This window comes from Notothenia rossii, assembly GCF_949606895.1.
Source record: "Notothenia rossii genome assembly, chromosome: 2".
NCBI lineage: Eukaryota > Metazoa > Chordata > Actinopteri > Perciformes > Nototheniidae > Notothenia > Notothenia rossii.
Genome location: NC_136904.1, coordinates 75,460,017 through 75,473,827, shown reverse-complemented (window position 1 = coordinate 75,473,827; position 13,811 = coordinate 75,460,017). Strand labels below are relative to the sequence as shown.

Here is a 13,811-nt window from a genome sequence, read left to right as displayed (position 1 = left end):
AGGATTAGGGTTAACCATAGAAGCAATAATTCCTATAGTCCTGAAAGCAGCTTGGCTTTTTCCGGAACGTTTTCCCACTCATTCATGTTTCTTTACGAACACTTTTCTAGAAGGACACAAATAGACGGAAAAGGATCTTAAGTTTCGTTATGCAGTGTCGTCGAAAATGTCTGGACTGTCAGAAACAGAACGAGCTGGATGTACAAAGTTACTGCAGTCTCTGTCAAAAGACGATGTATTCTCACTCAGTGACACAGTGACGAACAAGCTGATAGTTGTGGAGAATGTGACAGGTAACGTTGTACCAGATAACAAGTAGCAAGGTAGCTATCATACTAGTATCAACTACAATCAATTGCCTTATGGCAACCTTTTGCCAACAGACTGAACAAGTCAATGTTTAACATATATTTTATATTATTTAAATTATATTTTCGTGCCACAGACTTGGTGGGGCTATTTTGTCAGCTATAAATGTCTCTGACATGAACTAACATGAGTCATGACGATTAGTTCAGAAAATAAAAATGTGCATGAACTGACGCCAGGGACTGCTCGTGCGTTTTTTCGTATACCAAAAGAACACATTATGTTCAAATAATAACATCATCCATGTGCCTTTTCTTCATATGTTTGTATAGAGGCCATTGGAGCAATTATCACCTTTACTAAAAATGCTGAAGAGTTCCTGAAAAGGAAGAAGGTTCATCGCGACCTCATATTTAAATACCTTGCCAATGAAGGTGTGGTGATGCCCCCAAACAGCGAGAAAAACAAGCTGGTGAAAAGGACCCTGGAGCTTTGGTCTTCTGGAAAGGTAGGGACAGGGTCAGTTTACCCTCACTGATATGTTGACATGGTTGATAACATAATAATAAGGCGATTGACAGCACAGATTATTGAAAGATGTACTAAAATGCTTTTTTAAGTATGCCATAATGATTCCCTTCTCTTTTCTTTAAGGCTGGGGTTGACCAAAGCCTTCCAGGAGAAACAGATGACACCAAACAGAGACTGACATCAGACACAGATATCGTGAAGGCTGAGGTGGGCTTTGACCCGCTGGTGCTCGGCCAGCAGTTCTGCCAGTGGTTTTTCCCACTCTTAAACAGCCAGAACCCCTCTCTGGGCCAGCCGCCTCAGGACTGGGGACCAAAACACTTCTGGCCTGATGCGAAGCTATGCCTTCTCTCCAGGTAAGAATGCCATTAACAGTAAGTACATCAAAATTAAGCTACTCTTAGAGATTCACCAAGCAAAATGTCAGGGTTGTCAGATAGTCTGACATTATGGTGACCGGCTATTCAATCTCATATGTATATGTGCTGTTCAAATGTACACACCTGGCTTAAAATGGTTTTATATCGTAAACACAGTGGCACTTGCCATTTCCCCTGCATGTCATCTTTCGCCCTCTGACGCAGATGCCCAGCCTTGGGCAGCATGCTATCTCCCTTAAGGAGGGGCTGCCCTAGCATATTGTTGATGTTACCAGTTTATCACCGGACAGCTCTCTGTCAGTGATCGTTATTGGTTTGGGACACCTGGAACACATCCACCTCGGGGTGTAGATGACCCCGAGCCATAAGCCACAACAACTGTGATTCAGTGTCCTCAGCTGTTAAGTTTATCTATTGAAGAATATTGATTATTACACTCTGAACTAGTTAAAACCTCGAGCTACTGGAGGGTTCTTTAGAATTGATTGTGGCATCTCGACCGTGTGGTCAAATCGTGGCCCGTGACATGTCTTGTGTATTCTCCGGCCGAAGCTCCAAATAAACCATCAGTGTTTGCCATCAAAGCTCCAGCTCTCTTCGTGTCTCTCTGAGTCCTGACTCCTATTGCTTCAGGAGTTTCCCCCACATAGCTAACAGTAACATAGCACACACACACACACACACACACACACACACACACACACACACACACACACACACACACACACACACACACACACACACACACACACACACACACACACACACACACACACACACACACACACACACACACACACACACACACACACACACACACACACAGAATCCTTCCTCTGTCAGGTAATGTGGGGCAGACAGGAGGACGCCTCAAGTTATTATATTATGCATACCTTTACATTCTTGTAAATAGATAGGATTCATAGAGGTTTATTTCAAAGAATGTAACATACAATTGCATTTTCCATTCAAGAAAAAGTTACAAAATGTTTGTGGTTGCTGTCAATTATGTTTTTTTTTTAGAAAGACAATTGGAATGGTAGGTCTTAAAAAAGACTTAAAAACTTAATCAGAATTTGGAAAGTGTATTGCAATATATATTTTTCTTATAATGATATGTGGTTTGTTGGACTCTCAATGTTCAAATCAGTTATTTATTTTGGGTAGGACCAACTGAACCAATTGTCTTCAACTTTTCTGCATACAAAATGACCATCAGAATGATTTGTGAGATATGATAAGCACCTTTCATACACAAAGGCTTGAACTAAAGCAGTCACTATACATTTTGGGAAAATAACCCAAAAGCTAAACAGTGATGACAGAGCTGTGTCTCTGTTCTCAGAGCTGGCAGCGAGCAGATGGAGGATTTCCTGGGGGCTGAGCTGGTCAGCCTGCGTCTCCTGGCTCTGACCCGGGACGAGCAGCTCCTCCTCAGCCCCAACCTGGAGCCCCAGGGCCTCAGGACCCTGGCCTCCCCCCACGGCCTGGTGCTGGTGGCAGTAGCCGGGACCATCCACAGAGACGGCGCTTGCCTGGGCGTGTTTGAGCAAATATTTGGCCTCATCCGCTCCCCGCTGGAGAACAACAGCTGGAAGATCAAGTTCGTCAACCTGAAGATCAGAGGGCAGGACTCTCTGGGGGGCGCAGAGACGGCAGCGCCCGCCTTGACTTACAACTCCACTGAATTGCAACTTCTCTACAGTTGATGAGACACTTTATTTGTTGATTTTTAACATGTCAGGATGTAGGGTTAGGTTCTCACTGTTTCATCTAAATCTACTCGGCATATTGTTGATGTAACATGAACACAGGAAAAAAACTTGAGAAAACAAATATTGTTTTCGGCTTTCCAGAAAATATAAGTTTGCTGCTTGTTGTTGTGGAAACATTTTATTTAACTTTATACTGTACTTTTAACGTTTTGCTTTTTCATCTTTTGCCTTACTTAAAATACAATGTAAATACAGACATGGATGGGCTTTTGTATATATGTATCAAAATAAATAAATGTAGGTATATCTCAATGTCTAGTATCCGGGCAGTTATTTCTCTTTCTGCAGGTTTTAAGTGATTCTCACTTTTTGTACACACAGTATACAAACAGCATTGTGGCAATAAGTGGCAGTGAAGTATCCTGTGATTATCAGTAGTAGCATGGAAAAGCATTTCAGTCTTACTCCATTTTACATTTTGATAGCATAGTGCACAGCTGTTGGGAGAATAGCAGCCTAGTTGTTATGTTTTTGTTCTCCTTCTATTCATCCCGGGGCACAGTATAATTTGGCACAACATTTGACGGATGAATGTAAGTCCCATTCAGCCTCAACCTAAACACAACGAGGATTACTTTGAGTTACTTCCCTTGTTCACACGGAGGCCAGATGCTGTGCAGTCCCGCAGCTCAGACTGATGCTGCATTGAAGGTATAATCATATCATTTCCCCAAGTATTATCCACATGAGCAGATCCGTGTTGCTTTTCTCAAGTCGAAACTCCTCTCACAGATGTGATCATTACAGTATTTCACTGCGAAGAAAGATGTTTTCTGATTATCATACTTGGAATGTATGAGTAGATGCATTTTTGTCACATTTGTGTTTCATATTTGGGACTTCCATCCCTCATAGACCAGCAGAGGACAAGCATATGTACATTGTGCAGTGACAAAGTACATATATATATATATATATATATATATATACTCAACTACATTTTGTAGAGAAATATTATTTTACTTTAATACCAATACATTTATTGAGCACTAGCTACTTTGTACTTACTATTAAAACACATGATATGCTAATAAGATATGATGTAGTACTTTACTGCCGATGTACCCAGTATTTAAAAAAAATTCAATTGGCTCAACATTGAAAACATAAATCAATATTTTTCATCATCATTTACTTTTGGTACTTGGAGTTAATTTCTGCTGATTATCCTTCTGTATGTCTACTAAGAGCATTTTCTATTCAGGTCTTTAACTTGTGATTGAGTATTTTGAGCCCATTATATGTTTGCTTTTACTTAAGTAAAGGACTTCTTCCAAAACATACATTGTGTCCAAACCAAAGTCTGTCACCAACCCCCGATGATAAAGGGCACGTTTTTGTGCGAGTATTCAATATCCATAAATGTGACCCTCTCCATGCTGTTGGGTTTGATTGCGGGATCTGTTATATTTGATTAACATTTTACATGGCCAAAATGCATATGACACGCAAACCATTTGTTACACTCTTTGTTACAATTTGGAAACAGCGAAACTTCTGCCTTGAAAAAGTGAGAAAGAAATCAAGTCCGTCCTCATTGCATCCCTGACAGCAGCAGGTTCAGCCTCATTGGCACTCAGTACCAATACCAAACATATCAGGGTGACAGGGTAAGAGTCAGGAGGGAGGAGGGGATCTGGCCTTCTCATTATTAACACAGGTCATGAGTTGCCGAGCAACAGCTGAGCAACACCCATACAGTCTATGGTAACACCCGATGGGAGCCTGAAAAGACTCAGCTTTAAAAAGACAATATATATCCCTTTAACAGCTTATCCTTTCTGATTGACTGGTACTTTTATTTACCTGTGCAAAACACCATTTTCTTTGATATGCTCATATGTCCTATTAATTGGACAAAAATAATACATTTCATAAGGTCCTAATGAAGACCTTATTGGTGAAGTGGATCTGGTTTTCCATTGATTACTCTGCCATCCCCGGCAGGGCACATGGGGTCTGGTGGGTACAGAATATGCCGTGGCTCTGTGGCTTTGGTGGGAAATGTTACATGTGGGAAATTATTCTTGGCAGCTGTTCTCAAAGGCTCCTGGAATACTTAATATCTGTGACTGTATGGGTCGGAGCCGCATGGCTCTTTGTGCTTTACTGGGCCATAGTTGTGGTGAGGGGAAACCACTGCAGCCATTGATCTCAGCCTGTTCACCTCTCAGAAAGAATAATAACAAGCTGCTCGCCTTCTGTCTTTATGGCACTTGGCTTTTCTGAGTTTTAATAAGCGGTTTGGCCACGGGCGCAGCTCTGACGCATGGGTTCAAAAATACCGTTACAGTTGCGTCTGGTGATGGTTTTGACTCCGAAAGCTTTTTTTTCCTCTTACATTTTCTTTCCCCTCCTCTAATAGGGAAGTGTGTTTCTCATAAAGAAACATGCGAAAACTTCGATGCATGGCTCTTTGAAATAGCTGGTGAACCATGGAGACGGCTGCTTTAATTGTCAATCCATTTTTCCCCACCTCTTACTTTGATTGTGACTGATTGGATGTTGGGTTTGCTCATAGAAACTGCTTCATTAGGTTTCAAACATTACTTTATTAAACGCTTCACGCCACAGCCATTTTTCACTGTTTGACAATCTGATGGTTTTACACATCCATTAATGCCAAAGTGCATTTTTTTTAAATGTCTACAGCAGTAATTCTCAAAGTGGAGCGTGGGGACACCCAGGATTTTCTCAGCGAGTTGAAGGAGTCCTTGAACTGGTATTATGCAAAATGAGTCTCATCTTTATAGTGTTTATTAATAGAAATGATCTGAGTGGCTAGAATAACACATGCATGTCCCATTCTCTCTATAAACCTCCAGCTTGTAAAATAGACATTTACTCAATCATTTCATAAATGTGCCCGTACTGTTTGGGTCTTTTTGAAGTAACTTGTGTCATTATGTGATTTTGGATTTATACAAGAAGTACCATGTTAATATTTCATTTATTTTGCTCAATTATCCGTCAATTTGATTTGACCTCATGGCGACATGAGGCCAGAAGAGGGCAGACAAGCTGCACCAGAGAGAAGACAGACTTTGATCCCGGGCCAAGAGAAGAGTGGGGTGAAAAAAATCCTTTTAACACTATTACTTGAGGAAACTCATCAATTCCTCAGAGCAATCTGATGTTACCAGGCAATATCTATCCAGCCAATGCCACGAGGAAAACCGCACATTTTTCCATTTTTGAATTGTCCTCCATTAAAGTAATGGGGTTCTAGAAGAGAGACCCGTTAAACTGTTGTCTTTCATAGGCATCAGAGCACGTATTTCACAAGTTATTGAAGTGTCAGTAATTTATCTGTACCCGTGAAGGTGTCAGAGACCATTTTTACACAATACTCTCAGCGGTCTGCATTCTCTGGACAATAAAGAAAATGATTTATGATTGGGAAGGGGACGCAATCAATAGGCCATGATATTTCTCCCGCTGACAAAACATGCTGGAGGAGAATTCAATCACAGTTTGACGTAGTTGTCATTTTTGTTGGACTTGCCCTCCAACCCAACAGTGTTTCATAAACCAGTACACTGCACAGAAACAACCACATAACTGGAGGAGGAGGGGGGAATGAGGTCAACAGAGTTTGGCATTGGTGTTAAAGCCACAATCCCCAATACTCCAACCTCACACGTTCTGTTTGCTCAGGAGGGGTTAGGATTTCATTATTTGTTTTGAGTATAGGGCGACAAACTTCTTTGGCTTATTGCACTTTTTATTTATTGCAATTTGAATTGCTCTAGAGCTTTCATTTGAGAAAAGTTAATTATCCGTACATTTTAAGTTGATCCCAACAACATTATTGATGTTTTGAGTGTCACGACATCTATTTCATTATTCAAAGAGAAAAACCTCTTGTACGGTCAACTCTAGCCATAAAGTAGTGGTTGTTTCCTGAAAAGGTCTACTTAGACTCAATATGCAAGCAAAGTGATACCATTTGCATATTAAGGACATTACACAGAGAGGTAATGAGTTCAACAACATCGTGGCATCTGTAGAATGAGGTTTGGCCTCATGTTGGTTTGACCTTACGTAACCTGTTGGGAATGGGCCTGAGCCTTTACAGTCAGTGTGCATCACAGATCTCCCCTAAAGCATCAATCTTCATTTCACTCCCCGATGTCCGAGCTGACTTCATTGTTCCGTTTCAACACAAATTGGTTTGGACCGAGGAGGCAGCCGTCACAGTTCATATCAGCCCCTCTCCTGGCCTGGCGGTGTATCCTTACACATGCATCATTATCTCATGTAAATACTGGAAACTGGAGACCGCCGGGGGAACAAACGCCATTCAAGGCAACAAAGCGAGGGGCTGAGTGAAAAGATCCTGGGCGGTGACACTCTCGCTTAGCGTCAATTGAAGAAAACAACAAGCAGAGACGTTCCTGGAGGCAGCTGAGTCCAAAGTTTGTATTTATACTGAGGCAAATATGCATGTTTGAGGTGAATGCACCAGCCAAGGATGTTTCAATCAGGAAAACATGGATGGAGAACAAAAATGTCCCTCACATTGAGATGTACTTGAGTTGATCTCACAACACAATGCCCTCCCTCCCATCTCTCTTTATCTCTTTATGTCCCTCCTTCTCTCACACATAGTGGCTCCACTGTGCAGCTTTGCACTGATTCCCTTCAGTATGCAGTGCAAGGGCCCCGCTGAGGGCCTTCCCTTGGCTCTCGAACCAAACAGAGAAGATGGTGTTATCAGAGTGCTGCCAGGAGGTTGTCAGCTCGTATTGGGCCGGGCTGACCGAGTGGCCGGTTGGAGGATGCGTGTCCATGCCAGGCTCCCAGCTCCATGGACATCTGCTGCGTGTGGAAAAGCTGTGCAGTTTGTCTGCGGCTGCATCTTAATCCTCCATCTCTTCGGCTGCAGCCATGCCTGGCCGAGCAAACCAGTAGCTCTGCTCGCCTTGCTTGTATTAATTGCCCTTGCCTGGCTCGCTGTTCGCTTCTGATTACACTCATTAATTTCAATTCCCCAGGAAGCCACCACCACCACCGTAGCTGCCTTTAGACACACACACACACACACACACACACACACACACACACACACACACACACACACACACACACACACACACACACACACACACACACACACACACACACACACACACACACACACACACGCATGCATGGACAGGCGTAAATATACGAACGGTGTTAGATATTCAAAATGTTTTGTCTCTGCATGTTCTCATTTAGCACACCTACATACAGTCATACTGCAATTATGGTTCAAAATTAGGAGGAGGAGGTAGCTATAGAATAGTTACATTTGAGGGAAACTGTTGGCTCTTAATTATACCCTCCAAATCTTTCATCTTAAGTATTTCTTTTAATTCAATATTTCTTAATCACCAATTTGATTATTAGTGAATTATGGTTTATATCTTTACGAACAATTTTAATTTGCTGGTTAAATGTGCACTGTTTCTGAGTATGTACATGAGTCATGATGATATGTTGACTAATATAAGTTTCATGTTTCTTGTGATCATATGCACAGATGCAAACACCCTCTGCGTCACATTTTTGAATGTTATTAGCAGCTGTAAGCCGGCGGACAAGAAGAAAGTTGTTTGGGCCGGCTGCTCATAAGTCATTGTCCTCATCTCAGCAGGTGGACCACATCTGGTAAACTCCCAACATCTGGGCCAGCAGGGTGGCCTTGTAATTATGGTAGTGCTACAAAATTAACTGTAAAGGAAAATTCAATGTCATACCATATTATTACCTTTGACTCATTACATTTTCAAGCTCATACGCAAACACTTTCCTGAGAGCAAATGTAGCATAAGCAGCCAAAGTGAAGCGGCTTAGTGGCGATGCGGACTAGACAACATCCTTCCTTAATGAACAAACATGAAACTGTGTGTGTTTATTTAAAATACAGACATATCAAGCAACTAAAACAACAGCACCACATGCATGCATGGATGATAACACATTACAATAGAGTTGTAGGTGTAGATGTCCACAGAGTGCATCGTCCACACTACCTCATCAGCTTGTGAGTTTTTTTTTTATCCTTGAAAGTTGAGAGTGACGTACTGACTGCGGCTGCTACTCCTCCTCAGCAGCCGCTAAGCCGACCTGAGGGGCAGTAAAACCCCCCCATAATACCAAGCTGTGTGGCCTCTCGCCTTCTGTCACCCTATCACCTCAGAATCTGGGATTTTCTGGGAAAGCGGGGCTTCTGGACTGACTCATCAGACAGCTGTACCTTAAAGGTCCTTGTGGGGGCGTCGCCCCGAGGGTCACTGCCCTGGACTGTGATTTGACGGCCAGGCACAAATAAAAACCCCTGAAGCCTGACAACTTCCTCGCTGAGCCCACGTAACCCAATTAGTGAACCAGTCCTCAGTCGGAGAAAATGAAAACATTCCGGACTCAAACTCCCAAGGCGGCTGTAGTCATTTATTAAATCCATTTCTTGTTTCACCTTCTTCCTGAGATTTTTCTGCCACTGGTTTTAATGGTCCACCAAGGAGTGTCTCAAGAATTCAATGTCATGCCAGTGGGCTGCAAATAAACTGGCTGTGCAGCATCCTGCAGACAAGCTAGAGCTCCTCTCATCATTTTCCCATTGCAATCTTTTTACAGGATACCCAGATAATGAGATTGCCTCCTCTCTGTGGGTGCTGAGGGCCAACATTACCCAGTGGGCAATGTAGGCCATGGGGCGAAAGGAGCTGGAGGGTGAAGGCAGAGATGAAGGGAGGAATCAGTGCTGTAGCAGAAGGTCATATTGATTGATAAAGCGCCCAGTGGATCGGACTGTGGATTGCTCGCCCCCTATAGTGTTTGTTGTGGGACTGCTGCCCTGAAGGCCCTGAACAACACTAACAGGCAGAGAAAGACAGCCAAATCAATGGCCGTCTCACACAGGGCTCTTACACGTTCGTCCCAATCATCTCAAGTGACTCCCTTGACACCTCTACTTGCCACCACTAAAAAAATAGCAAGATTTTTTAAAGACACAAGAGTTCAGGAAGGAACGGCAATCGATGACTAACATCCTGGTATTATAAAGCAACTCTAACACTAAAATACCACACATTCCAGCCTGAGAAAGATGAGGATAATGAGGAATGTGTTTGAGGAAGGCTACATTTGCCTATTGAGACCAGGCCCCTGGGTGTCTTCTCTTTCCCTTGTGAGCCCCTGACAAAGCCAGGCCTCCTTACTGCTGACAGCCAAATGTCCTCATCCATCCTCATCCAAGAGGCCCGCAGGCGTCATCAACCCCGTCTAGATTTCCCCCGACGAAACCCCAAAGCAGATATCTCATGCCCCGAGCCCAGGAAAGCGATGGAGTTGGGAGGATCCCCGTGGATTCTCTGTCAATATGTCATCATCGTCATATCTGCCAGTTGGCAGCGAATAGTAACCCGCTGCAGATGTGTCAGCAAAACAGTCTCCATTTTATTAGTATTTCTTTCCACTGAATATCCATTGCAGGACACACACCTCTCCTCTGTATTCACAGGAAGGCTCATAACTCAGGCAGCCCATGATGTGCTTCCCATTCGTGTGACGGAGAGGTATTTGTGATGATGAACGGACACATGGGGGAGTGTTTGTTTTGTGCAAAAAAGGGACTCTTAGCCGGGTGGAGTCGTGCACAGTAAGCAGACGTAAGCACTTATGGTCCAATCTGGCAGTGCTGACAACACAATTTTAGCCAGTTTGGAGAACAAACCGACCGTTTCATAGGATGATACACCTTCAGTACAAATGTAGTGTGTGAATTATTTAGTTTAATCTTTGTGTGCGGGGCATCAAGGGAAAATGTGAAGCTTTGGCCATAAAGAAGTCCTTTATAAGTCTCTTCTTTGCTACAATAAAGAGAGTGTTCATAAAAAAGCTTTGAAAAACGTGTATAAAGTTATAGAAGCATCCAGCACACTTTACAAGTGTGCCTTCTGAACAATATTCTGACTTTGCTTAGATATAAAGGCTGTTATTTGTAATGTCGCCATCCATCTTCTACAGCAAGCTGCTGTGATTTGCAAAAATACTCCATATCATCATACACAATGTAACTAAATGTTTCACTTAGACCAGAAAGTGCACTGTAAATATGAAGCACTTTGCTAAAAGCCAGGACATCACCGCAATATCATGGCCATTCGGAGAACAGTATCATGCTCAGTGGAACATTTCTGGGCTTCTTAATATCAGGCTTCGAGACAGTAATTGTCTTTACTGCATTTAGCGAGGGTCACAGAGAAAGTGACAGGGGAAACAACGGGCAAAGAAAGAAAGAGAAGAGGGGATAGGAGAACAAGTGAAGTCTGACTCCTCCCTAAGCGGAGTACCCCTCATAGCAAATCTCACAATATTGCAACTTTGCAGCTATTGCCATGAATGAATTCAGCATGTTGAGGAGGAGAGCAGAACACGTCCACACACGCTGCCTTGACGTTCCCTCGGCTGTGATATAACACAGCTAATAGAGGACGAGATGACTGAGATTTCATTTCAGGAGCAGCAGCGGTAGTGGATGATGATCATGACTGTATTACATGCAATTGAATTCAAAACATTTCAGATATTTTGTTTACTCCGCCTGAGATGTCTATAAATACCGTTTTTCTCTAGCTTTGGGGCAAACAAGAAGCTTTACATGTGCATGTTTGAACACTCTTTAAAGCTGCTTTCTTACGTTGACGTGCATGAGATTGTGTTTTTATTGAGTCTCGCCTACAGGATTATGGGTGGAGAGAGTCAGGGGCTGCTTGTGAGGTGATGTGTGACCTTTAAGCGAGGAATGTTTTTCATAGCAGGGTCATCCATCTTCATTTTCTGCTGGTGGTTACTGCGCTGTACAGTATTAATTCAAACAGCTCGAGGTGTTTAGATAGCTCGCTCCATCGGGCTAAACGCACCCAAACTGTCTGAAATGACATCCATCAGTCAAACCTTGTTTCAATAAGGGATCAGGTTCACTTTCTGTTATCATTTACATGTAATTAAACTCTCAGGGATCACATTCTTTCAGCTACATAAAATAGGGAAACAGGATTTTCAGGAATGACTTCAGATATCCGGAGAAACCATAGAAAACACTCAAGTCTCTCCATATTTTAACTTAAAATCATTCACGGCAATTAGACTTTGGCAAAAGTCTAAAATGTTCTCTTTATTCTCTTCATCTATTTATTTTAGGATTCATTTATTTTCTTTGGAATATAAAGCAAACTTTAAACTGCACTAACCTGAAGGAAATAAGATAATCCAAATCAAATATCAGTTTGTATAAGAGCTTCCTTGATATTGTTAGAAAAACCACCAAAGTGGACATATTCATTATTGAATTGCAAAGCACCCAGGGTAAAGGTTAGCTTCATGTTAATATGTATAGAAAAGCAGAGAATAGCTCAAAGTTAAAGACATTATGTAACTTCTTTTTAAATATGTTTAATGTCCTTAGTTCAATAGGTGATTTAGGAGTGGGCATTAGCAAGGCCCAAAACACGACAATATAATTTTAGCTGGCAGTTATGGAGCGAATGGATTGCCCACCTGCACTTGATGTTGCACAAATGCCAAACTTCATTGCATCTCATCAAAAGGTGTTAGTCTGTGGAATAACTGTAATGATGCACTGAAATATTGTACAAGTCTATCTAAACTGAAAGTATTATTTAGGAGCCAAATCATTAATGGTTATGAACAGGACCTGTAAAATCCCATTTGTTGTTATTTCTTGTAATTGTAAAAGTAATTTCTTTCTGATTGTTTTGTAAAAAAACTAAAAGTAAACAAATTAACAAGACAAACATGTCGCTGATGATGATGACCTAATATTTTATTTATAAGAAAAAAATATGCTAGAGGGGGTAGGACCAGAAATGTTTTTTTAAGCTTCTTCTTGCCCCTGTTGAACATGACAGACTATTTGAATTTTTTTTTTTTTTTTTTGTACTTTGTTATAATTATTAATTTGAGTGAGAAACAAAAGGAAAAAAAAAAATATATATATATATTATTGTTGTATGTTTTTGTTTCTGACATGTTCAATAAATTGACTAATAAATAATAAAAAAGAATTCGGAAAAACAACACTTTTACAAATGACTCTTTGCTGGTAGAGAGAGGAGTGGTTATTTGCAGTGTTTTTTACTTTTAATTTGTCTGATATAAAGTCTACTCTCCTTCCTGCCTCCATAAATCCAGAAACACTAACAAAGTGTTTCTGGATAAATCCTCTCGCTCCCGGCCGGCCTCTCAAGGACGCTGATAGACATTTTATACAGCTCCTGCAGTTTAGCTGTATTGATGGCATTCAATTTATCTGTATTTTCTTTTAATAAGGGTGCTGCCAGATGCCTGGTGCTTTCAAAGCGCTCTTTAAGAGACAGTGAGTTGCGGGGAAAGGGATGGAGACACAAAGAAGGTCAGAATTAAGCGATGTGCTTTCTCTAAAGCAATTATTTCAAGATGCTAGATCTTTTTCCGACTTGGCCGGGTAAATGCTGTAATCGGACAGTGACACATTTTTATCATTTGGCCTGTGCTCCAGGACATTACATTTGTAATGAAGCAATGGCTGTAAGGTTAAGTGCTTACTGTCAGCTTTAATTTGAGGGAGATCACAGATGAAATTGATATACTTATCATTATCATTACTGAAGATGATTTGTTTCTATTGCACACCCTTTGCAATGAATCATGTCAATGCTAAAGTAACAGACATCATCAAACACCCGACAGGCCTCACATCCTTACTTTTTGCCTTTTCTAGCACTTGTTGCTTTCAGTTTGGTTGTGAGCAAGTATTTAATGAATA

General features: G+C 41.6%; 1 protein-coding gene across 1 annotated transcript; it reads left to right on the top strand.

Moving 5' to 3' along the window:
* The first annotated feature begins 106 nt into the window (after nucleotides 1-106).
* Nucleotides 107-3,247, top strand: cUnh3orf38 (chromosome Un C3orf38 homolog). Its single transcript, XM_079667414.1, has 4 exons — nucleotides 107-293; nucleotides 642-817; nucleotides 964-1,196; nucleotides 2,566-3,247. Exons 1-4 carry the CDS (start codon nucleotides 167-169, stop codon nucleotides 2,927-2,929), a joined length of 900 nt encoding a protein of 299 aa, XP_079523540.1. The 5' UTR covers nucleotides 107-166; the 3' UTR covers nucleotides 2,930-3,247.
* Nucleotides 3,248-13,811: the final 10,564 nt, after the last annotated feature.